General features: G+C 47.5%; 1 protein-coding gene across 1 annotated transcript in view; it reads right to left on the reverse strand.

Annotated features, from left to right (window-relative positions):
* ADAM17 (ADAM metallopeptidase domain 17) overlaps positions 1–27,141 on the reverse strand; it is a 145,274-nt gene that overhangs the window by 101,590 nt on the left and 16,543 nt on the right. Inside the window, exons 3-5 of the mRNA XM_075341098.1 lie at positions 9,525–9,657; positions 6,818–6,951; positions 6,164–6,252 (exon numbers count right to left, since the gene is read on the reverse strand). Of these exons, the coding sequence (XP_075197213.1) occupies positions 6,164–6,252; positions 6,818–6,951; positions 9,525–9,657 (356 nt within the window). The remainder of the gene's footprint in view (positions 1–6,163; positions 6,253–6,817; positions 6,952–9,524; positions 9,658–27,141) is intronic.

Consider the following 27,141-nt stretch of genomic DNA (forward strand, 5'->3'; position numbering starts at 1 on the left):
TATGTCAGTGATTGGGTCGGTGTCAGATTTAACTTTGAAAAGTTGATGATCCACCCGAAACTCTGGAGAGTCTCCAGCGCAACGTTCAGGCTGCGTTGGCATGCCTCTTGAGAGGGTGCGTTGACAAGTAGATCGTCCAAGTAAGGGATCACAGAGTGACCCTGAGAGTGCAGGACTGCTACCACTGCTGCCGTGACCTTGGTGAAAACCCGTGGGGCTGTCGCCAGACCTAAGGGCAGGTCTACGAACTGAAGATGCTCGTCTTCTATAACGAATCGCAGCAAACGCTGGTACTCTGGAGCAATCGGCACGTGGAGATAAGCATCCTGATGTCTCTTGATGCTAGGAAATCTCCTTGAGACCTTGAGGCAATGACGGAGCGGAGGGATTCCATCCGGAACCGCCTGGTTTACACTGCTTTTTGAGCAGTTTTAGGTCTAGAACGGAACGGAAGAGCCGTCCTTTTTTGGCACCACAACCAGATTGGAGGAAAAACCGTGACCTTGTTCCTGAAGAGGAACAGGGATTATCACTCCTTCTGCCTGCAGAAGAGCATCGGCTCGGTCGAGAGGTGGGGAAGTTCTGAAGAATCGAGCCGGAGGACGAGAACAAAACTCTATCCTGTACACGTGAGACAAAATGTCTCTCACCCACCGGTCTTTGACCTGTGGCAGCTAAATGCCGCCAAAGCAGGAGAGTCTGCCACCGACCGCTGATGCGGAGAGAGAGAGAGAGGGCTGAAAGTCATGAGGAAACCGCCTTGGTAGCGGTTCCTCCGGCTGCCTTCTTTGGGCGTGATTGAGCCCGCCAGGAGTCTGAGTCCCTCTGAGCCTTTTGAGTCCTTTTGGACTAGGAAAATTGGGACCAGCCCGAGCCTGGAAAGGACCGAAACGTCGACTGTCCTTCCTTGGGTTTTGTTTGATCTGGGCTGGTGTAAGGAAGAATCCTTACCCTTGGCCTGTTTAATGATTTCATCCAATCGCTCAGCCAACAGTCTGTCACCAGATAATGGCAAACTGGTTAAGCCCTTTTTGGAAGCAGGAGCTGCCTTCCATTCCCTTAACCCCAAGGGTCTGTGCAAAACCACGGAGTTGGCGTACGCCACCGGCGTACGGCTCGTAGAGTCCAGGACAGCATGAATAGCGTAAGTCGCAATGCATGCGAGGTTAAGGACGCCACCTGCGGCACAGATGTACGTGTGACAGTGTCTATCTGCGCAAGACCAGCTGAAATAGCTTGGAGTGCCCATACGGCTGCGAATGCCGGAGCAAACGACACGCCGATAGCTTCACAGACAGATTTCAACCAGAGGTCCATCTGTCTGTCAATGGCATCTTTAAGTGAAGTCCCATCTTCCACTGCAACTATGGAGGATGGCGCGGCGGAGAAAAGGTTGTCTGGATAAGCGTAGTGTTTCTGGACTGCTCCTCTGAGTCAGAGAGGCCCAAAAAGTACTGAATTTACGCTTGGGATACCTGAAATGGAATTTCTCCTGCTGAAGCTGCCTCCTCCACTGGAGGGGCTGAGGGAGAAATATCCACCAGTGTATTGATGGGCGCTATGAGATCATTCACCATGGCGTCCCATTAGGAGCATCCAGAATGAAAGCGGTCTCAGGATCAGAAACCTGACCAGCTACCTCATCATACAGAGAATCCTCTCGCTGAGACCCTGACCAGTGTGTGAAGTCGAGGGTCTCTCCCAGCGAGCTCGCTTAGGCTGTCTGGGACTGTCGTCCGTGTCAGAGCCTTCAGTCTGGGATGTATGGGACCCCTTTGGAGCACGGATTAGTTCCAACTGAGGGAGACCGGGGAGCCTTGATTCAACAATGCCCTTGGTCTGAGTCACCGCCCTGGACTGCAAAGTTGCTAGAATTTTGTTCATAGTCCAAGACATTTTATCAGCAAAAAAACTGCAAACTCTGTCCTCTGGACAGTTTCACAGGTGGCCCTCTCTGGGCCACCACTAGCAGAGACTCTACCCATTAGGGGTTAGTGGAACCTGCCGGTAAAACAGCCTCACGTGCGGTACAGACAGCATAGAAAGCCTGTGCCTTGGCCCCCTTGCTCTATGCTGACGACATGCTGTTGTCTCCTCAGAGCTATCTAGGGGTATATCGCCAAGAAGCGACCGTACAGCCACAAGTCTCAGCCGCGCCGCAGCCTCCAGCGCGGCAGTTTCCCACAGATAAACTCACTCAGCTAAGCTGCAGTGAGTATAGTCCAAGCGCGCAGCGCTGTTGTCCTCGGCGCACTAACACGCCCAGCAATGCTGGCGTGTGTCTGTGTATGGTCTTGCAAATATAAGTACAAGGATAAAGTACACAAAAAAACACTGTGGCAATAGTGGGGTCAGCACCAAGGTGCTGCTTACCGCCCGCATAAGCGGGTAAGTGGTCGCCAGAATCCCTTTGCTGGGTCTCCCAGAGCCTGTGTCCGTTCTCCAGCTTAGATTGCCTGCAGGAATGGCTGCCGGCGTCCTGTGAAGAGGGGCGGGCCGTGGGCGTGCCCCAGACAAGAGCGGGAAACTGGCGTCCCCCTGTGCCCAGTGAGAGGGCTGGAGTATGTAAATAAGACTCCAGCCCTCGGCGCTGATCATTGTACAGCGTCTCGCCCCTTCCCTGACTGGCAGGGTTGGGGGCGGGAACGAAACGTAACTAGGCCGCAAAAGCCGGGGACTAGATTTATAAGTCGTAAAAGCGCGGCAGCGCGAAAGTCCCCGGCGCACCACAAGTCTCAGCCGCGCCGCAGCTCCAGCAGCGGCTGGCGCGGTAGTTCCCGACACATAAACTCACTCAGCTAGGCTGCAGTGAGTAAAGCCCAAGCGCGCAGCGCTACTGTCCCCGGCGCACTAACACACCCAGCAACGCTGGAGTGTGTCTGTGCATAGACTGTACGGGGACACAGAGTACCTTAACGTTGCAGGGCCTGTCCCTGACGATACTCCGCTCCATTCCAGCAGGATCTCCGGGTCTGTGGATGGAGGCCGGTAAGATCCCAGGAAAACAGCATGTGGGCTCCAGCCTCCGTACCCGCAATGGGTACCTCAACCTTAACAAACACCGCCGACAAAAGTGGGGTGAGAAGGGAGCATGCTGGGGGCCCTAGTATGGGCCCTCTTTTCTTCCATCCGACATAGTCAGCAGCTGCTGCTGACTAAAACAGTGGAGCTATGCGTGGATGTCTGACCTCCTTCGCACAAAGCATAAAACTGGAGCAGCCCGTGATCCCACGGGGGGTGTATACGCAGAAGGGGAGGGGCCTTACACTTTTTAGTGTAATACTTTGTGTGGCCTCCGGAGGCAGTAGCTATACACCCAATCGTCTGGGTCTCCCAATGGAGCGCCGAAGAAACTAGATTTTATACTAATATAATATAATATAATATAATATATAGATATATATATATTATATATAGAGATAGATAGATAGATAGATAGATAGATAGATAGATAGATCTATATATATATATATATATATAGATCTATCTATCTATCTATCTATCTATATATATATATATATTTATTACACACACAGTCATATGAAAAAGTTTGGGCGCCCCTATTAATGTTAACCTTTTTTCTTTACAACAATTTGGGTTTTTGCAACAGCCATTTCAGTTTCATATATCTAATAACTGATGGACTGAGTAATATTTCTGGATTGAAATGAGGTTTATTGTACTAACAGAAAATGTGCAATCCGCATTTAAACAAAATTTGACCGGTGCAAAAGTATGGGCACCTCAACATAAAAGTGACATTAATATTTTGTAGATCCTCCTTTTGCAAAAATAACAGCTTCTAGTCGCTTCCTGTAGCTTTTAATGAGTTCCTGGATCCTGGATGAAGGTATATTTGATCTTTCCTGTTTACAAAACAATTCCAGTTCAGTTAAGTTTGATGGTCGCCGAGCATGGACCGCACGCTTCAAATCATCCCACAGATGTTCAATGATATTCAGGTCTGGGGACTGGGATGGCCATTCCAGAACATTGTAATTGTTCGTCTGCATGAATGCCTGAGTAGATTTGGAGCGGTGTTTTGGATCATTCTCTTGCTGAAATATCCATCCCCTGCGTAACTTCAACTTCGTCACTGACTCTTGCACATTATTGTCAAGAATCTGCTGATACTGAGTTGAATCCATGCGACCCTCAACTTTAACAAGATTCCCGGTGCTGGCATTGGCCACACAGCCCCAAAGCATGATGGAACCTCCACCAAATTTTACTGTGGGTAGCAAGTGCTTTTCTTGGAATGCCGTGTTTTTTTGCCTCCATGCATAACGCCTTTTTGTATGACCAAACAACTCAATCTTTGTTTCATCAGTCCACAGGACCTTCTTCCAAAATGTAACTGGCTTGTCCAAATGTGCTTTTGCATACCTCAGGCGACTGTTTGTTGCGTGCTTGCAGAAATAGCTTCTTTTGCACCACTCTCCCATACAGCTTCTTCTTGTGCAAAGTGCGCTGTATTGTTGAGCAATGCACATTGACACCATCTGCAGCAAGATGATGCTGCAGGTCTTTGGAGGTGGTCTGTGGATTGTCCTTGACTGTTCTCACCATTCTTCTCTGCCTTTCTGATATTTTTCTTGGTTTGCCACTTCTGGGCTTAACAAGAACTGTACCTGTGTTCTTCCATTTCCTTACTATGTTCCTCACAGTGGAAACTGACAGTTTAAATCTGAGACAACTTTTTGTATCCTTCCCCTGAACAACTATGTTGAATAATCTTTGTTTTCAGATCATTTGAGAGTTGTTTTGATGAGCCCATGAGGCCACTCTTCATAGGAAATTCAAAAAGGAGAACAACTTGCAAGTGGCCATCTTAAATACCTTTCCTCATGATTGGATACACCTGCCTATGAAGTTCAAAGCTCAATGAGGTTACAAAACCAATTTAGTGCTTTAGTAAGTCAGTAAAAAGTAGTTAGGAGTGTTCAAATCAAGAAGTTGATAAGGGTGCCCATACTTTTGCACTGGTCAAATTTTGTTTAAATGCGGATTGCACATTTTCTGTTAGTACAATAAACCTCATTTCAATCCAGAAATATTACTGAGTCCATCATTAGATACATGTAACTGAAGTAGTTGTTGCAAAAACCCAAATTGTTATAAAGAAAAAAGGTTAACATTAATAGGGGTGCCCAAACTTTTTCATATGACTGTATATTGTGTGTCCGCCCATATGCTGTCCACCACCATTAACTTGAGAACGGCGGCAGCTATAGGCATAGAAGTGGTGTCTAGGTATAGTAAAGTAGCCATGCGCTACGCAATGAAACCCCCTATAGCGCCACCTGGTGGAAAACAACGGAGTTAGCATTTTTATCTCGAAAACGGGACGAGAGAGAAAAAAAGTGAAATACAAAGTTGTAGGGCATCATCAATTCAATACGAATCGACACCTTGCATACAGAAATGCTATGATAAGAACGTGTAAAACTCACAAGGCTGCGGACGTGAAGCGATACCTCATGGAGACCTTCCTACAAGTCATTGGGTATGGTGGCTGTGTGGAGTGGCCTCCACGCTCACCTGACCTGACCCCATTGGACTTCTTTTTGTGAAGTCACATCAAACAGCAGGTGTATGCGACCCCTCAACCAACATTGCAGGACCTACGACGACGTATCACAGATGCTTGTGCAAACGTGTCACCTACCATATTGCACAACGTGCAGCAAGATACAGTATGCTGTCCAGAGTCCAGATGTGCATTGCAGCTGACGGGGGCCACTTTGAGCATCAAAGTTAAATGAGCACCATATGCGTGACCAGCATTCAATGTTTTGGGGGGTCATGGGTTTAATATCATAGCATTTCTGTAAGCAAGGTGTTGATTCATATTGAATTGATGATGCCCTACAACTTTGTAACTAACTTTTTTTCTCTATCTCGTTCCGTATTCAAGATAAAAATGCTAACTCCGTTGTTTTCCACCAGGTGGCACTATAGGTAGTTTCATTGTGTAGCGCATGGCTAATTTACTATACCTAGACACCACTTCTATGCCTATAGCTGCCACCATTCTCAAGTTAATGGCGGGGGACAGGATATGGGTGGACACACTATGTTCCAGACATTTTCAATAATTTTCACATCAAGAGAACAGACAGCATGATGAAGGCCTACGTACACATTTGTCACCAACGCCTACCTCAATGTTATACTCCTCGCCATCTGCTGAGATCCGAGCTGTAAAATCACCATCACCAATGTGCGCTATGACCTTCGAATTGTGCTCCCCTGCAAAGAGAAAAAACAAAAACCATAAAAAGTCAAAAACTACAAAACAGTCTAAGGTTGTGTGTGCACACTGCAGTTTTGTGTCTTCCACAAAAAAAATACACCTCTAGCCAAAAAAACGCGTTTCGGTGCGTTTTTTCCCATACGTTTTTTCACTATTTTCAATGGAAAAACGCAGTGAAAAACACAAAAAGTAATGACATGATGCTTCTTTTTTTCTGTAACCAAAACTGCATGCAAAAAAGAAGCAACGTGCGCACAGCCTTTCTGAATTCTCATAGACTTTGCTGTGGAAAGAAATGCATGTAGTCTAGGGAAACAAACTGCACCAAAAACGCATCAATAACGGCAGTGTGCGCACAGGGCCTAAAAGTACCAAATAATTGCTATAATAATGGGGGATAGATATATGTATATTCCAACAAAGATAAAAAAAGGAAATCAGATTCTCCAAGATGCCTATATGAGAACTGCCTCTGGGCTTGATTTCATGATATCTTGTTGTCCCCTAAATCGGTATTTAGTGGTTGCGGTTAGGCTTGACATGGCGCAGCGAGGCACTCACCAACGACATGTCCAGTGAAGAAGTCCGAACGCTTCACGTGATACTCCTTTCCTTTGCCGTTCCCGTCCAGTACGACAGCCTTAAGGTTTTCTGACAGATGATCTGCGTCCGAGGTTAGGTACAATTTAAAATGCCTGAAAACATAAAAATTTTATTATTTAAGAACTTTAAAAAATAAAAAAATGCACCTTTTTAGTTATTCTCTAACCCTTTTGCAGGTCACTAGCAAGAAACTGATGAAGATGACTGGTTACTTCATCCAGGAGATGAGCGCATCTGGAGTCTCGTCACACATCCCGCCATTTATTGGGATGGCTTGGGCGGATATATCGCTTTGTGTAGAGAAACCTCTGGCACAGCGCTCTCCTCCTCTCTTTCGGAGGTTGCTCCGCAGCACTTCAGGGTGTAGCTGTGCAGCATGTGGCCGCAGCAGAGAGGAGAGAGCGCTGTGTGCACGCCGATGCCTGACATTTCTCTGCAGACACTACTTGCTCCAAGCAATCTAGCTCTGTCCTTCAATATAGAGGGTGGCCAATTTTTTTTAGGCTGTGCATTTTGTCCATAGGCAGGTGTGAAACAGTCAGGCCTGGGCCCTGCTCTGCCCCCATGTATTTTGAGGCCTTCTGGCACATAGGGATACCAGAGCTAGGGGCAATCCTGATGAGGTACACCTTGTTGTTGTGGGAAAGCTTTTGCACTAGTTTCTTAAAAATAGTGTCAACTAAGTAGCCCGTGTTATTTACATGTACTATTACTAGTTATTTACTTACTGCAGGGTATTTGCGCTTTGTTTTTATGCTAGGTTTTGTTTGCTAATGGCCACGGTGTGAATGTGCACCTACACATATCCCTTACACCAACAGATGCACCAGCCCATTTTTTTCGGTTATCTGATGAATAGTGATCTCTATCCATAAAGACCACCTATTAGAACAGGGGTCGGGAACCTATGGGTCGCGAGACAGATATGGTTCTTTTGATGGCTGGATCTGGCTTGCAGATAAATCTTTAATAAAAAAAATACCGTATTTTCCGGTACTGGGGGAAAAAATGGGAGTGTGTCTTACAAACCGCATACCAGGGCGGTAGTGATGGCACAGGCTCAACGATACTGCAAGCTCGTGGGGTGTCGCGGCGGTGAGCACACTAGCGGACTGCGGGCTGCTTTGAATCTCCCGCAGTTGACGAGATCGACTTCAAGAAAATGGCTGCGGAAGCGTGTGCACAGATAGGACTCCGCAGCCATTTTTTTGAAGTACATTGCGTCGATCTGCGCACACGTCTCGGACATTTTCTTGAAGTTGATCGAATCAACTGCAGGAGATTCAAAGCAGTTCGCCGGCATATCAATGGCGCTTGCGGTCATGACACCCCACAACAGTATCGCCGACCTTCTGCTGCCACACACCGAGCCATGACACCCCCTATTCCGAGCCTGCTGGTAGATCAATGGCGCCTGCCGGCGGTGACACCCCACAGCAGTATCGCCGACCCTCCACACACTGGCCCTCTTGAGCCGCGACACCCCCGCAGCATCGCCTACCCTGCCTCCTGGGACCTTCTGAACATTTACACCACCGCCGCTCCCCCCTGGTAAGTATGGCTCTCACGGAATTACATTTTAAAATATGTGGGGTTCAATGACTCTCTCAATCAAAAATGTTCCCGACCTCTTTATTAGGCTACTTTCAAACTTGCGTTGAATGGCATCCGTTGCATTGCGTTGTGTGATGGATGCAACGGATGTGTTGCATATAATGGCACAACGGATGCAACGGATCATAAAAAACAACGGAATCTTTTTTTTTTTTTCTTTTTTCTTCTTTACAATTTTACCGGCGCCAGACTATTGTGAACGATCAGCTGATCGTTCGGCCGCCGAGAATGTGTGCGGGGGCGGGGTGGGTGGAGCCGAGCGGGGCCATGGCGCTGAGGACATCAGTGCCGCGGGGACTGCATGGCTGGGGACGAGTGTGTGTGTGTGTGTGTGTGTGTATACATGCGGACTGCGGGAGGGGGGCGGAGCACACGTAGCCAGGGTAAATATCGGGTAACTAAGTAAAGCACTTTGCTTGGTTACCGGATATTTACCTTGGTTACCAGTGTACACCGCTTAGCGCTGGCTCCTTGCACCCGTAGCCAGGGTAAATATCGGGTAACTAGGCAAAGCGCATTGCTTAGTAACCCGATGTGTACTCTGGTTACATGTGCAGGGAGCCAGAGAGAGCATGCACAGCGAAATCCTACGGATTGCGCTGCTCAAAAAACGTTACATGCTGCATTCCTTCCGCCCGGCGGAAGCAATGCAGCGTCGCTCAGTGGAAGCAACGCAGGTCCATCACTCACAATCCGTCGTCCATACAAGCCTATGGGAAGAAGCGGAATCCGTTAATGGATTCCGCTGTTTTACAAAATGGCAGATTGCAACTGAAGGAAAACAACGCAAGTGTGAAAGTACCCTTAGAAGAATGAAGTAGCAAAGCTTCTTCTCTGCAGTACTGTACTTGGAAATATGGAATATAGTAACTGCTGTAGCCACCACATCTAAAACAGCTGCCCACTTTCGTTTAGACTTTAATTACTGGAAGTATTCACAATATTCTCCACCACCGGTATAGATTAAATCTCTATTGGCATAGGCAGACTTTAGACCGTGTAAGCACAGCGTCGGTTCTTGTAACGCCAAGGTGGGTCTGATGTGGCTTACCTGTGCAGGGCAGTGAAGTCCACCATCCGCTCCACCTGAGACTGCGGCTCCAGATCCCGTTTTCTGATGGAGTGCTGCTGGATGCCAGACAGCGAGATCACGTCGTACTCTGACAACATGGCGTCCAGGTTTGCTGAGGATAAAAAGTTGCATGTGAATGAGTAGAATCATAAAGCAAGATCATAGTTATATAATGTATCCAGCAATGCTTTGTAAATGATTCTAATCAGAAATATAGGACCTCCTAAATCTTCAGATTCAAAGAAGATTTGGTCACAAGATGGCTTTTTTTGTAACCTTTTATCAAAAACTTGTTTTTTTTGTGTGGTGACCTGTAGTTTTGCTTTCATTGTATGTACCCCAATTCAGGATTTCAATTGTTTTGGTCTATTGTGGACCCTAAATTTCATGTTTTTTTCAGAACCTTATGGATGTGGCAAAGCAGAGTATAATTTTATACATATATATATATATATATATATATATATATTATACATATATATACACACACACACACACACACACACACACACACACACACACACACACACACACACATCTATATATATAATTGCCTTATTCTGCCTGTCTGTCTTGCTCCAAAATGACGCCACTACAGTGACACCACACCGCGTGCGCTAAAGAGCCTGCGACCAACGGCTCAGCTAAGGCTCCCTGCACACGTAGCCAGGGTACACATCAGCTTACTAAGAAAAGCGCTTTGCTTAGTTACCCGATATTTACCCTGGCTACGTTTGGAAGGAGCCTAATTGAACAGCCCGAAACTACGGGCCAACAGGATGATGCCCGACACTTCCCTGCTCGGCTACCCCCCCCCCGCACTCCGCATGCATACACTGAACACACACACCTGGATAGTCACCTGTCCCCAGCCATGCAGTTCCCACCATTGATGTCCTCAGCACCATGGGCCCGCTCGGCTCCACCCACCCCGCCCCCCGTCCCCCGCACACATTAGGCTGCTTTCACACTTGCGTTGTGTGACGCATGTGACAGATGCGTTGCGAATAGTGTGCTAATAAAGTAACAGATTCCTGTAAAAGAACGTTTTGCTTTTTTTTTGTTTTTTAATGTTTCGCTGGAAAAAGGAGATTTGCAGTCAGGAGGAGAGAGAGAGAGAGAGGGGTGACCGCAAATCCCGAGTGACTGCAGTGAGCCGTGCGATCAGCTGTGCCATCACTCAGGTGACCCGCGGCCACAGCTGCAGTCCTCCACCTGAGAGCGGTGTCCGCGGGTCACCTGAATGAGGGCACAGCTGATCGCGCGGCTCACTTCAGTTGCTGCGTGGAGCTGACAGAGAGCGGTCGTGTTCTACTGCCGCTCCTGTCAGCTTCATGTAGCAGAGCTGAAAGCGAACCTCTATGGATTATGCCGGACCTGGAGGGGTATTTGGGGGTTTAATTAAGTGGTAAAAGAGGGGGGGGGTTTGTCTTTTATTCCAAATAAAACATTTTTTCGGGTGTATGTGCTTATTTTCTTTAACTTACAGGTTAATCATGGAAGGTATCTCGGGGAGACGCCTGCCATGATTAACCTAGGACTTAGTGGCAGCTATGGGCTGCTGCCATTAACTCCTTATTACCTCGATTGCCACCGCACCAGGGCAATTCGGGATGAGCCAGGTACAGTCCCGGGACTGTCGCATCTAATGGATGCGGCAATTCCGGGCGGCTGCTGGCTGATATTGTTAGGGTGGTGGGCTCCCCATAACGTGGGGCTCCCCTTCCTGAGAATACCAGCCTTCAGCCGTGTGGATTTATCTTGGCTGGTATCTAAATTGGGGGGGACTGCACGTAGTTTTTTTTTTTAATTATTTAATTTTATTGCACGATATAGACCCGCCCACCGGTGGCTGTGATTGGTTGCAGTGAGATAGCTATCACTCAGCGTGGGGGCGGGTCTGACTGCAACCAATCATAGGTGCCGGTGGGCGGGGGAAGCAGGGAATACGAGATGGAAAAATGAGCGGCCGGCATTTTCATAAGAGGAAAAGCCGCCGGAGCTTTGTGACAGCCGTGCAGTGCAGCCCCAGTGAGCGGTGAGTATGAGAGGGAGGGGGGGGAGAGACCAGGAGCAATTTTAAACGATTGAGATCGTTCTGCTGGACATGCTGAGCATGTTCAGTAGAACGTGATGGAATCTGTCAGTGGATTCCGCCGCTTAGCGCATAGTGGCGGAATCAGCCCCCATAGACAATCATTAGACACCTTGGCGGATACTAACGGAATCTGTCAATGTGCGTTATTTTAACAACCCAAAAAACGCTACATGCAGCGTTCCCTCCGCCCGACGCTGCGTCAAAATAACGACTCAGCATCGTCCAGCGGATGCGACGCAGACACTTGTGTTACAGTACGTCGTCAATACAAGTCTATGGAGAATAGCGTAGTGCGTTAACGGACTGCGCTATTCTCCATAGCGGCGGATTGCGCTGAACACAATTGTGAAAGCGTCCTTACCCCGCAGGATGGGGGCACATGTCAGGATGGTGGCTGCACCACGATGGGGGCACATACCAGCATTGGGCCACATCACAGCATCAGCATATTTTTATTTAACTTTACACTGTTCATGGCCTTCTTTCATTACAAGCCATGGACATCATTACACATTAGACTCATCTATTAAAACTGTTCCTTCTGTTTGTCATTTTAAAGCCAATAAATAATTATAAGAATACTAAATTAAACGTAACCCATCCAGTCCATTCATTACCTTATTATTCAATCTGCTAACCTACATACACATTGTAGACGACCCGATACGTTAGAATCGGGCCACCTTCTAGTAATTATATCTATCTATATATATATATATATATATATATATATATATATATCTATATCTATCTATCTATATATATATCTATATATATAAAAAATTCATGGATAGAATCTGTAATCAGTGAGGAAAGAATGTTACATTACTGACATAGGAGATGGCAGTTGGTGCTGATAAGATTCTATGGAAATGGAAGTGTGGGAGGAGCTAGCGGAACACAGATATTCTGTCCTGAAGCCACAGGAAAGTTCTTCATACAATTTTACAAGCACCAACGGTCGTCTGTCAGAAATGGGAAAAGCTGTACTCCCCAAAGACAGATTTTAACCACGAAATGAAAATTTTAAGGATTAATGATCGGTCCAGGAGGAGAGAGAAGTAGATTGCTCTAATAATATATAGTCCAAGCTTAAATTTCATGTATACTATTAATTTATGGGAACAAAAATTTAAATAATAGTTACTCGGAAGTATCACATGATATGATGAAAGTCATGGTCTCCTATAAAGTGCAGCGTAAGGTTGGATTTCACAAAAGTACCAAGAAAGTGGGAACCCATAAGAAACCATGGGCACTCCGCACCCGGTACTGGGTTGGTTGGATGCCCCAATGCATGCACTACTGGGAACCTATCACTTACAATCATAGCCAAAAGTGTTGGCATCCTTGAAATTGTTCCAGAAAATGAAGTCTTTATCACCGAAAAAGTATTAAAACCAAACATTTTGTGCTACGTTTATTTTATTAGTGTGTATTGGAACAACACAAAAAAAACCTGGAAAAAAAGCTAAATTGGACATAATTTCATACAAACACCAAAATTGGTCCGGAAAAATTGTGGAACATTTCCAAAATTATGGGTAAACAACTTTTTTTTCAAACATGTGATGCTTGTTCAAATTCACCTGTGGCAAGTATTAGGTGTGGGCAATATGAAAATCACACCTGAAACCAGATAAAAAGGGGAGAAGTTGACTCAATCTTTGCATTGTGAATGCCAAACTAAGGATGAAGAACAGAAAGAGGAGAAGAGAACTATCTGAGGAGTTGAGAGCCAAAATTATTACAACAATATCAACCAGTCTCAAAAGTTACAAGTTCATCTCCAGACATCTTGATGTTCTTTTGTCCATGGTGTGCAAAGTAATCAAGAAGTCTACAACTCCCGGCACTGTAGCAAATCTCCTTGGACGTGTACAGCAGAGAAAAATTGCTGAAAGGTTTACACGCAGGATTAGCAGCCCAAATGGTGGATAACCAGCCAAAATCAAGTTCCAAAGAAATTTAAGCGGTCCTGTAGACTCAGGGTGCATCAGTGTCAGCGCAAGCTATCTGTCCACATTTGAATGAAGTGAAAGGCTATGGCAGGAGACCCAGGAGGACCCCACTGCTGACAGACATAAAAAGGTTAGACTGCAGTTTGATAAAATGTACATAAAGCCAAATTCCTTCTGGGAAAGCACCTTATGGATAGAGGAGACCAAGATAGAGCCTTTTGGTAAAGCACATCATTCTACTGTTTATAGAAAACAGAATGAGGCCTATAAAGAAAAGAACACAGTACCTACAGTCGAATATGGTGGAGGTTGAAAGATGTTTTGCTGCCTCTGGCACTGGGTGCCTTGACTGTGTGGAACACATCATGAAATCTGAAGACTACCAAAGGATTTTATTTTGGGTGGCAATGTAGTGCCCAGAAAGCTAGGTTTGTGTCCCATGTGTCTTCCAGCAGGACAATGACCCCAAACATACTTCAAGAAACCCCCAGAAATGAATGGAAACAAAGTGCAGGAGAGTTCTGAAATGGCAGCAATGAGTCCGAATCTAAATCCCATTGACACCTGTGGAGAGATCTTAAAATTGCTGTTGGGAGAAGACGCCTTCAAATATGAGACCTGGAGCAGTTTACAAAAGAAGAGTCCAAAATTCCAGGTGAGAGGAGTAAGAAGCGGCTGATGGGTATAGGAAGCGACTGATTGCAGTTATTTATTTCAAAGGTTGTGCAACAAAATATTAAGTTGAGGGTGCCAAGAATTTTGTCTGGACCATTTGTGTGTTTTTTTTGTGAAATTATGTCCAATTTGCATTTTTTTTTATCACTTTTGTTGTGTTGTTCCAATACGCACAAAGAAAATAAAGATGTGTATAATAAAAAGTGTACAGTGGAACCTTGGATTATGAGTATAATTGGTTCCGGTAGTGTGCTCTTAAACCAAGTTACTCTTATATCAAAGCAAATTTTCCCATAGGAAATAATTGAAACGCAGACAATTCATTCCACAACCCAGAAATATTTACTGTATTTATACAAATTTATTACAGTAATACAAACTAATGTACTGTATTCATATAAAATTACAGTACACTAATACCAAATACTGTGCAGCACAGTAAAAACATAAAACTAAACTGCAATTTGGCTTACAAATGAATTGTTGGTGTGAGAGGTCTACAGTATAGAGAGAAAAGAAGGGAATTTTGTTTACTTACCGTAAATTCCTTTTCTTCTAGCTCCAATTGGGAGACCCAGACAAATGGGTGTATAGCTATGCCTCCGGAGGCCACACAAAGCATTACACTAAAAGTGTAAAGCCCCTCCCCTTCTGCCTATACACCCCCCGTGCCTCACGGGCTCCTCAGTTTTGGTGCAAAAGCAAGAAGGAGGAAAAAATTATAAATTGGTTTAAAGTAAATTCAATCCGAAGGAATTTCGGAGAACTGAAACCATTCAACATGAACAACATGTGTACACAAAGAACAACAGCCCGAAGGGAACAGGGGCGGGTGCTGGGTCTCCCAATTGGAGCTAGAAGAAAAGGAATTTACGGTAAGTAAACAAAATTCCCTTCTTCTTTGTCGCTCCATTGGGAGACCCAGACAAATGGGACGTCCAAAAGCAGTCCCTGGGTGGGTAAATAATACCTCATAATGGAGCCGTAAAACGGCTCCGTCCTACAGGTGGGCAACCGCCGCCTGAAGGACTCGCCTACCTAGGCTGGCATCTGCCGAAGCATAGGTATGCACCTGATAGTGTTTCGTGAAAGTGTGCAGGCTCGACCAGGTAGCTGCCTGACACACCTGCTGAGCCGTAGCCTGGTGCCGCAAAGCCCAGGACGCACCCACGGCTCTGGTAGAATGGGCCTTCAGCCCTGAGGGAACCGGAAGCCCCGAGGAACGATAAGCTTCGAGAATCGGTTCCTTGATCCACCGAGCTAGGGTTGATTTGGAAGCTTGTGACCCTTTACGCTGGCCAGCGACAAGGACAAAGAGTGCATCCGAGCGGCGCAGGGGCGCCGTACGAGAAATGTAGAATCTGAGCGCTCTCACCAGATCTAACAAGTGCAAATCCTTTTCACATTGGTGAACTGGATGAGGACAAAAAGAGGGTAAGGAGATATCCTGATTGAGATGAAAGGGGGATACCACCTTAGGGAGAAATTCCGGAACCGGACGCAGAACCACCTTGACATGGTGAAACACCAGGAAAGGGGCTTTGCACGACAACGCTGCCAGTTCAGACACTCTCCGAAGTGAAGTGACTGCTACTAGAAAGACCACTTTCTGCGAAAGGCGTGAGAGAGAAATATCTCTCATTGGCTCGAACGGTGGTTTCTGAAGAGTCATCAGCACCCTGTTCAGATCCCAAGGCTCTAACGGACGCTTGTAAGGAGGGACGATGTGACAAACCCCCTGCAGGAACGTGCGTACCTGTGGAAGTCTGGCTAGGCGCTTCTGAAAAAACGCAGAGAGCGCAGAGACTTGTCCCTTAAGGGAGCCGAGCGACAAACCCTTTTCCAATCCGGATTGAAGGAAGAACAGAAAAGTGGGCAAGGCAAATGGCCAGGGAGAAAACCCCTGAGCAGAGCACCACGACAGGAATATCTTCCACGTCCTGTGGTAGATCTTGGCGGACGTTGGTTTCCTAGCCTGTCTCATAGTGGCAATGACCTCTTGAGATAACCCTGAAGACGCTAGGATCCAGGACTCAATGGCCACACAGTCAGGTTGAGGGCCGCAGAATTCAGATGGAAAAACGGACCTTGAGACAGCAAGTCTGGTCGGTCTGGTAGTGCCCACGGTTGGCCGACCGTGAGATGCCACAGATCCGGGTACCACGACCTCCTCGGCCAGTCTGGAGCGACGAGGATGGCGCGGCGGCAGTCGGACCTGATCTTGCGTAACACTCTGGGCAACAGTGCCAGAGGAGGAAACACATAAGGCAGTTGAAACTGCGACCAATCCTGAACTAAGGCGTCTGCCGCCAGAGCTCTGTGATCTTGAGACCGTGCCATGAATGTCGGGACCTTGTTGTTGTGCCGGGACGCCATTAGGTCGACGTCCGGCATGCCCCAGCGGCAACAGATCTCCTGAAACACGTCCGGGTGAAGGGACCATTCCCCTGCGTCCATGCCCTGGCGACTGAGAAAGTCTGCTTCCCAGTTTTCTACGCCCGGGATGTGAACTGCGGATATGGTGGAAGCTGTGGCTTCCACCCACAGTAGAATCCGCCGGACTTCCTGGAAGGCTTGCCGACTGCGTGTCCCGCCTTGGTGGTTGATGTATGCCACCGCTGTGGAGTTGTCCGACTGAATTCGGATCTGTTTGCCTTCCAGCCACGGCTGGAACGCCTTTAGGGCAAGATACACTGCCCTTATCTCCAGAACATTGATCTGAAGGGAGGACTCTGTCTGAGTCCAAGTACCCTGAGCCCTGTGGTGGAGAAAGACCGCTCCCCACCCTGACAGGCTCGCGTCCGTTGTGACCACCGCCCAGGATGGGGGCAGGAAGGATTTCCCCTTCGACAGAGAAGTGGGAAGAAGCCACCACTGAAGGGAAGCTTTGGCTGCCCGCGAAAGGGAGACGTTCCCGTCGAGGGACGTCGACTTCCTGTCCCATTTGCGGAGAATGTCCCATTGAAGTGGACGCAGATGAAACTGCGCAAAAGGGACTGCTTCCATTGCTGCCACCATCTTCCCTAGAAAGTGCATGAGGCGCCTCAGGGGGTGTGACTGACCTTGAAGGAGAGATTGCACCCCTGTCTGTAGTGAACGCTGCTTGTTCAGCGGAAGCTTCACTATCGCTGAGAGAGTATGAAACTCCATGCCAAGATATGTCAGTGATTGGGCCGGTGTCAGATTTGACTTTGGAAAATTGATGATCCACCCGAAACTCTGGAGAGTCTCCAGAGCAATGTTCAGGCTGTGTTGGCACGCCCCTTGAGAGGGTGCCTTGACAAGCAGATCGTCTAAGTAAGGGATCACCGAGTGTCCCTGAGAGTGTAGGATTGCCACCACTGTTGCCATAACCTTGGTGAAGACCCGTGGGGCTGTCGCCAGGCCAAAAGGCAGTGCCACGAACTGAAGGTGTTCGTCCCCTATGGCGAAACGCAGGAAGCGCTGATGCTCTGGTGCAATCGGTACGTGGAGATAAGCATCTTTGATGTCGATTGATGCCAGGAAATCTCCTTGGGACATTGAGGCGATGACGGAGCGGAGCGATTCCATCCGGAACCGCCTGGTTTTTACATGCTTGTTGAGCAGTTTTAGGTCCAGAACAGGACAGAAGGATCCGTCCTTTTTTGGCACCACGAACAAGTTGGAGTAAAAACCGTGACCCCGTTGCTGAAGAGGAACAGGGATCACCACTCCTTCCGCCTTCAGGGTGCTCACCGCCTGCAGAAGGGCATCGGCCCTCTCGGGGGGCGGAGAAGTTCTGAAGAAACGAGTCGGAGGACGAGAGCTGAACTCTATCCTGTAACCGTGAGATAGAATGTCTCTCACCCATTGGTCTTTTACCTGTGGCAGCCAGGCGTCGCAAAAGCGGGAGAGCCTGCCACCGACCGAGGATGCGGTTTGAGGAGGCCGAAAGTCATGAGGAGGCCGCTTTGGGAGCGGTGCCTCCGGCGGTCTTTTTAGGACGTGACTTAGACCGCCATGAATCGGAGTTCCTCTGATCTTTCTGAGGCCTTTTGGACGAGGCGAATTGAGACCTGCCCGCGGTCCGAAAGGACCGAAACCTCGATTGTACCTTCCGTGGTTGAGGTCTGTTTGGTTTGGACTGGGGTAAGGATGAGTCCTTTCCCTTGGATTGTTTAATGATTTCATCCAATCGCTCACCAAACAAGCGGTCGCCAGACAATGGCAAACCGGTTAAGAACTTTTTGGAAGCAGAGTCTGCCTTCCATTCTCGTAGCCACATGGCCCTGCGGACTACCACCGAATTGGCGGATGCTACCGCCGTACGGCTCGCAGAGTCCAGGATAGCATTAATGGCGTAGGACGCAAACGCCGACGCCTGAGAGGTTAAGGACACGACTTGCGGGGCAGATATACGAGTGACTGTATTAATCTGCGCCTGACAAGCTGAGATAGCTTGGAGAGCCCATATGGCTGCGAATGCTGGAGCCAAAGACGCGCCGATAGCTTCATAGATGGATTTTAACCATAATTCCATCTGTCTGTCAGTGGCATCTTTGAGTGAAGCCCCATCTTCCACTGCAACTATGGATCTAGCCGCCAGTCTGGAGATTGGAGGATCCACCTTAGGACACTGAGTCCAGCCCTTGACAACATCAGGGGGGGAAGGGATAACGTGTATCCTTAAGGCGCTTGGAAAAACGCTTGTCTGGACAATCCCGGTTTTTCTGGACTGCCTCCCTGAAGTCAGAGTGATCCAGAAACGTACTCAATGTACGCTTGGGAAACCTGAAACGGAATTTCTCCTGAGAAGCTGACTCCTCAATTGGAGGAGCTGGGGGAGAAATATCCAACACCTGATTGATGGTCGCTATCAGATCATTCACAACGGCGTCACCTTCAGGTGTATCTAGGTTGAGAGCGGCTTCAGTATCAGAATCCTGATCTGTTACCTCCGCTTCATCCTCCAGAGAGTCCTCGTGATGAGGTGGAGGGAATTTCCCAGCGAGCCCGCTTAGGCGGCCTGGGACTGCGGTCCGTGTCAGAGACCTCACCCTGGGACCTATGGGTCACCCCAGGGTCACTTTGCCGTTCCAATTGAGGGGGACCTGGGGTCAAAGACTGAACAGTGCCCGGGACCTGAATCACCGGTCTGGACTGTAAGGCTTCTAGTATTTTAGAAGACCATCTATCCATACTCTCAGACAGTTTGTCAGCAAAGGCTGCAAACTCCGTCCCTGTCACCTGGACAGTGGGAGCAGGTGGTTCCACCTGGGCCACCTGTAGCAGAGGCTCCGGCTGAGTAAGTGCCACAGGGGCCGAGCATTGCACACAATGAGGGTCAGTGGAACCTGCCGGTAGTATGGCTGCACATGAGGTACAGGTTGCAAAGTATGCCTGTGCTTTGGCACCCTTGCTTTTTGCGGACGACATGCTGTTGTCTCCTCTGAAAACAATCCAGGAGGGTATATAGCCAAAAATCAACAGAGCGACCGTACAGTGCAAATGTATAGCCTATAAGCCTATATATATATATATATATACACACTTCGGCACTCAGTGGGGCCAGCACCACAGGTGCTGCTTACCGACCGCACAGAGCGGTTGTGTGATCACCAGAATCCCTGCCTGGGTCTCCCTGTGATGTCTCTCCTCTCCAGCGTCTGAATCGCTGACAGGAATGGCTGCCGGCGTTCTGTGGGGAGGAGGGGACCGTGGGCGTGCCCAAGAAAGTGCGGGAATCCAGTGCCCCAGTGTACTGAGTGAGGGGGGAGGAGGATACAAATGTATGCTCCAGCCCTCAGCGCTGACGATCTGTGCAGCGTCCCGCCCTTCCCCTGACTGGCAGGCCTGTGGGCGGGAATATGCGACACTAGGCCGCAGAAGCCGGGGGCTAAAGTTATAAGCGCGGCCGGCAATAAGCACGGCCGCGCGGTAGTCCCCGGCGCACTAACACACCCAGCAGTGCTGGAATGAGTATGGCACAAGCGCTCCATGCGCGGTCCCCACGGGGACACAGAGTACCTTACAGTAGCAGGGCCTTGTCCCTGACGATACCCGGCTCCTGTCCAGCAGATACCCCAGGGGCTGCGGAGGGAGCACGGTCCCCGTGCCTGGAGACCGATTCGGATCCCACTTCACCCAGAGCCCATAAGGGATGGGGAAGGAAAACAGCATGTGGCTCCTGCCGTGTACCCGCAATGGGTACCTCAACCTTAACAACACCGCCGACAAAGTGGGGTGAGAAGGGAGCATGCTGGGGGCCCTGTTATGGGCCCTCTTTTCTTCCAACCGACATAGTCAGCAGCTGCTGCTGACTAAGCTGTGGAGCTATGCGTGGATGTCAGCCTCCTTCGCACAAAGCATGAAAACTGAGGAGCCCGTGAGGCACGGGGGGTGTATAGGCAGAAGGGGAGGGGCTTTACACTTTTAGTGTAATGCTTTGTGTGGCCTCCGGAGGCATAGCTATACACCCATTTGTCTGGGTCTCCCAATGGAGCGACAAAGAAATGATGTATAAATATGACAAGCTTTATTCTAGTACAGTACACAAAAAAAAACCCAAAAAAAAATCAAAACAACACATCCCACATCTATTCTCCCCCCCCCCCAAAAAAAAGCCAAATGTGTGGTAGGAATATGGCACAGGCAATTAGATTTTAGTACAGTACAAGCAATGTGCTGTACTGGTTAGCAGAAAAAAGCACAGTACTGTATCCACAAATGCAAATTAATACACAATGGTATACTGTATACATACACAATATATATATATATATATATATATATATATATATATATATATATATATATATATATATATATATATATATATATATATGCAGAATTATTAGGCAAATGAGTATTTTGATCACATGATACTTTTTATTTTTATACATGTTGTCCTACTCCAAGCTGTATAGGCCTGAGAGCCCAATTAAGTAAATCAGGTGATGTGCATCTCTGTAATGAGGAGGGGTGCGGTGTAATGACATCAACACCCTATATAAAGTGTGCTTAATTATTAGCCAACTTCCTTTCCTTTGGCAAAATGGGTCAGAAGAGAGATTTGACGGGCTCTGAAAAGTCCAATATTGTGAGATGTCTTGCAGAGGGATGCAGCAGTCTCGAAATTCCCAAACATTTGAAGCATGATCACCGAACAATCAAGCCTTTAATGGAAATAGCCAACAGGGTCGCAAGAAGCATGTGGTGCAAAAAAGGCACAAAATAACTGTCCGTGAATTGAGGACAATCAAGCGTGAAGCTGCCAAGACCCCATTTGCCACCAGTTTGGCCAAATTTTAGAGCTGCAATGTTACTGGAGTATCAAAAAGCACAAGGTGTCCCATACGCAGGGACATGGCCAAGGTAAGGAAGGCTGAAAAACGACCACCTTTGAACAAGAAACATAAGATAAAACGTCAAGACTGGGCCAAGAAATATCTTAAGACATAGACTGATGAAATGAGAGTGACTCTTGATGGGCCAATGGCTGGATCAGTAAAGGGCAGTGAGCTCCACTCCAACTCAGACGCCAGCAAGGTGGAGGTGAGGTACTGGTATGGGCTGGTATCAAAGATGAACTTGTGGGACCTTTTTGGGTTGAGGATGGAGTGAAGCTCAACTCCCAGATCTACTGCCAGTTTCTGGAAGACAACTTCTTCAAGCAGTGGTACAGGAAGAAGTTTGTATCGTTCAAGAAAAACATGATTTTCATGCAGGACAATGCTCCATCACATGCATCCAACTACTCCACAGCGTGGCTGGCCAGTAAAGGTCTAAAAGATGAAAAAATAATGACATGGCCCCCTTGTTCACCTGATCTAAACCCCATAGAGAACCTGTGGTCCCTCATAAAATGTAAAATCTACAGGGAGGGAAAACAGTACACCACTCGGAACAGTGTCTGGAGGCTGTGGTGGTTGCTGCACGCAATGTTGATCGTAAACAGAATCTATGGATGGTCGCTGCTGAGTGTCATCAGAAAGAAAGGTGACTATATTGGTCACTAATTTTTGGGGGTTTTGTTTTTGCATGTCAGAAATGTTTATTTCTAAATTTTGTGCAGTTAGGCTCTGTGCGCACTGGGAAATGAAATTTCCTTGCGTAAATTCCGCATGCTCTCAAAGATTACCGCACCCGCGGTAAAAAACCGCGGGAAACCGCACCCGAAAACCGCATGCGGTTTGCTGCGGTTTTACCGCGGCATTGTTCGGGGTATTGCCGCGGTTTTGCCGCGTGCGGGTTGGGATGTGCTTTATTGCATTCAATGCAATAAAGCACATTGAAGAAAAAAAAAAAAACACATTTAATTCTGATAGTGGATAGACAGAAGAATAGATAGAGGGATAGAAGGATAGATAGAGGACAGATCGCTGCATTTCCCACGGTCGGCAGTGAGTTCACATTACCGGCCGTGGGAAATGACCGGTAATTACCTCTGCTGTCTGCTGCATTCAGCCCTGTGTCTGTGACAGTCGCGGCTGGATGTCAGCAGTGCAGGACGCCGGAGCCGGAGCGGTGGATTACGCCGGAGCTTTGTTTGGGGGGGGTTAATAAAAGGGTGAACGAGGCTTGTTGGTTTTATTTAAAATAAAGGATTTTTCTGTCTGTGTGTTTTTCACTTTACTTACGGGTTGATCATGGCAGCTGTCACATAGACGCTGCCATGATCAAGCCTGGGGTTAATGGCGGTGGTCCCCCATCACCATTAACCCCTTGTATTACCTTGCCACCACTGCTACACGGTGGCAAGAAGAGCCGAGGACACGCCGGTATTGTCGCATAATGCATGCGACAGTGCCGGGGCAGCTGCGGCTGATATTCTCGGCTGCCGGAGGGGGAGTGAGGCGGGGGACATTACCCCTGCCCCTCTCCCTCCCCAGCCTGAGAATACCGGGCCGCCGCTGTGTGCTTACCTCGGCTGGACGGTAAATATGCAGCGGAGCCCACGTTCTTTTTTTTCTATATTTCCGTTTTCTTTCTATGTGTGTTCTATGTGTCTGTGTCTATGTGTTCTATGTCTGTGATGTCTGTGTGAGTGTGATCTGTGTGTGTTTACTCTCTGCACGGCTTCCTCTTCCTGTAATGACATCACTTCCCTGCAAAACCGCAGACAGGCGATGCACATTACCGGAGGTAAACCGCGAAATACCGCAGGGAATAACGCAGGAAAACGCAGTGAACCGCACAGAATTTGCTGCCTGCGTTATTCCCTGCGGGATTTCATGATTAACATTGAGTCAATGGAGTGAAATCCCGCAGCGATGTGCGGAAAAGAAGTGACATGCACTTGTTTTTTCTGCGGGATTCCCGCAGCAAAACATGCAGCTGTCAAAATCCGCCCAGTGCGCACAGGATTTTTTTTCTCCATAGGATTTGCTGGTGATTCACTGCAGAGATGTTATGAACATTTTCTGCAGCGAAACATGCAGCAAATCCGCGGAAAATCCGCGGCAAAATCCGGTAAGTGCGCACATAGCCTTATATTGGTTTACCTGGTGAAAATAAACAAGTGAGATGGGAATATCCTCCTAAGATAGCCAAATCTTAAAAAAACTCAACTCCAACTTCCAAAAATATTAAGCTTTGATATTTATGAGTCTTTTGGGTTGATTGAGAACATAGTTGTTGATCAATAATAAAAAAAAAATCCTCTAAAATACAACTTGCCTAATAATTCTGCACACAGTGTACAGAAAGTTACCTCCAGAGCGGGTCAGAACACTGTGAAAGGACAGAACCAGACGTGTGCACGGGGAGTATTTGCTCTTCTTGCAAAGCATTGATCTTAAATCAAGTTACAAATTTGTAAAAAGATTTACTTGTCTTGCAAAACGCTCTCAATCCAAGGTTCCACTGTAATTGCAATAATTTTCTGAAAGAAATACTTCAATTTCTGAAATAATTTGAAGGGTGCCAAGACTTTTGGCCTTGACTGTAAATGTCGCTAACAGAGAGTGACGAGATATCAGCTGACTGTGTTAGCTCCGCACTGGCGGGGATCTGGAGATCACTGGAGGTCTACATTTCCAGCGGGGTGTATATAGGCAGATAATGTGGTAGAGATACAAGATACAATATTCACACCTTGGATAAGAATAATCTCATGCGCCAAATCTGGTGACAGCAACACAATATAAAAAATGGGAGAATATTCCTTCTGTAATGCTTTGCCAGCGCTTCCCTTGTATATGGATTCCGATCAATCACATCAGCCTCCGCAGGACGTCTGCCAAGATTTCCTTTCAGGCGGCCACTTGAGCGCTCGTGCCTTCTGTCAGTAGGAAGAGGTTTACGTTTCCTGCACTAAGAGTTATGGCTCCCGCTAGTATCACCAAAATGCCTGGAAGAAAGCGATCCCTCAGCCTGTTAAATATATAGAGCGCTAGCTCTCCCGGCGGGCTCGTTATTTCCCGCACTTCATGGTAACCACAATATGCGGTAAACAATAAATCCTCCTCGAGTAATGAAATAATAAAAAATATACAGTGTACTACACGAGCATTCTTCCCAGTGATATTGCCGCTCTAGGACCATGGCTGTTCCTCAACAATTACCGGCACTAGAAGACCTTTTTTTCGTAAAAATCTTACTAAAATCTTTAAAAAAAAAAAAAAATGCCATGTTCTAGAAAAACTAACAAAATGTATACAAAGCCCAAATATTCACTACCTGATTTGTGCTTGAGGTCCATCCCAAGTTCATGCAGCTCCTTCTCTCCGGTGGCCTCAGCTCAACCTTTGTTTTGCCTCATCATAGGGATAGTGATTGCAGAATGGATCTAACTCATTATGCACTGGTCCTTAGGTCTGGATTTATATGAATGAGTAGTGTGGAAGGGAATTTGGATTTGCAGTCATTTTCGGATCGGAGAGCACCAGTGAAATGGATGAGATTTTTACCAAATCCAACCCACATGATGTATACAAATTCTGAATGACCTGCAGTGATGACTAAATCCTCAGTACATCCCAGATTTCCCTGTTTGTCATGCAGAATTTTCTAGACACTATAGACCATATGGACAGAAGAATCGTATTTTCCAGATTATAAAGACACACTCCCCCACCCCCCACCAAAACTGGGGCTAAAATGCTGGTGCTTCTTATAATCCGGATATGGCTTATCAAAGCAGCGGTGGTGGAGCGGGGTCACAGGAGGCAGGGTCGGCAATACTGAGGGCTTGGAGGAGGGGTGTCTCTGCAGTAGAGCGGCTCAGGATTGTCGGCAATGCTGCGGGCTCCATTGAATTGACCACGGTTGACACGATGGACTTCAAGAAGATGGCTGCAGATTGACGTGATGGACTATAAGAAAATGGCCGCGGACTCCTATCTGTGCATACGCCCCCTTAGCGGCCATTTTCTTGAAGTCAACCTCGTCAACCACGGGTGATTCAATGGAGCCCGCAGTCCACCGGCAGATCAATGGCGCCTGTCGGTGCAACACCCCCGAGCCTGCAGTATCGCTAACCCTCCGTCCACTGACCCTTCTGAGCCGTGACACCCGCTCCTCCGAGCCCGCAGCGTCACTGACCCTGCCTCCTGTGACCCTCCTGAGCCGCTCCACCACCACCGCTCCCCCTGGTGAAATACTATAAGATACAATAGGATTGTAAGACTGCTTTCACACATCCAGTTTTTGGAGAAAAACAGATAAAACGGATCCGTCACCGGATGCCTTTTTTCCTCATTGAATTGTATTAGCGCCGCATTGTGCCTGATGCCCTTGTGTTGAATCCGTCGTGCGCCGGCGAAATTTCTGTCCAGCTGCCGGAAAGGACGCAGCATGCAGCGTTTTTTTGGCTGCGGCTGAAAAACGGACCACGCCGGATCCGGCACCGTCCGGCGTCATGTACAATGAAAGCCTATGGGCGCCGGATCCGTCATGATGTGGCAAAAAAACGCATTTCAGCGACGGATTGCGTTTTTTCTACTGCGCATGCTCAGTAGCACGATGGATCCGTCCAAAGACAGAAGGAACTGATGGAAAAAACTGATGCAACGTATACGTTTTCTCGACGGATCCATTGCATCATTATTTCTGTTGGATTATGCCTGACGTCAAAAACCGGATGTGTGAAAGCAGCCTAAGACAGACCCTCTTTTAAGATTAAACTCATTTTTCGGGATCTGAGGCTCAGTGGCGGCTTATTTATTTTTAGCAATTTGAGCTGACATTTTTAATTATACCATTTTTGGGTAGGTGCGATTTTTTGATCACCTGTTATTACAGTTTAATGCAATGTTGCGTCGGCCAAGAAAATGTAATTCTGGCGTTTGGATTTTTTTCTCGCTACGCCGTGTACCGATCAGATTCATTGATTTTATATATGAAAAAGCTGGCATAAGATATTGGCACCTGCTGGTATATGTCCTGTGTCACTCACTGCAAACCATTCGATCCCTGTGCAGGACTTTGCATACAGATGAGAGTGCGGCGCTTGTAAATCCCAGTGTGGGACAAAGATTCACAGGATTCCGAAAAGATAGCGGCACTCCAAATCCAAGGAGAAAACTATTTTTTTATTCCATCACTTTCATAAAACAACAGCTGCGGTAGTTACCGTCATGCGGAGGAGGAAGAACAATAAGGTGCAAGTGCCAAAGTCCGGACTGAGGTCCCGTATAGGGACGTTGCGGAGCGTAGGGTACAGACTCATGAGAGTTGCAGGAGGTGTCTCTTCCTTCTATTCCAGTCCCGTCGTTAACCTTGTGTTGCGCTGCACACTGAGTGTCCGTAGGCTCGGAACTTGTCAGGTCCAATATTCACCCAGTACCATGAGCAGTTCTAGGCGCATATTGCTAATCCCTGCCTGACCGTCCCTGTATACACTAGCATAGATAAAGAGATCTTTAGAAAAACTATTTCTAAAGATCTTCTAATGTAGGAT

The sequence above is a fragment of the Anomaloglossus baeobatrachus genome, chromosome 3 (assembly GCF_048569485.1).
Source record: "Anomaloglossus baeobatrachus isolate aAnoBae1 chromosome 3, aAnoBae1.hap1, whole genome shotgun sequence".
NCBI lineage: Eukaryota > Metazoa > Chordata > Amphibia > Anura > Aromobatidae > Anomaloglossus > Anomaloglossus baeobatrachus.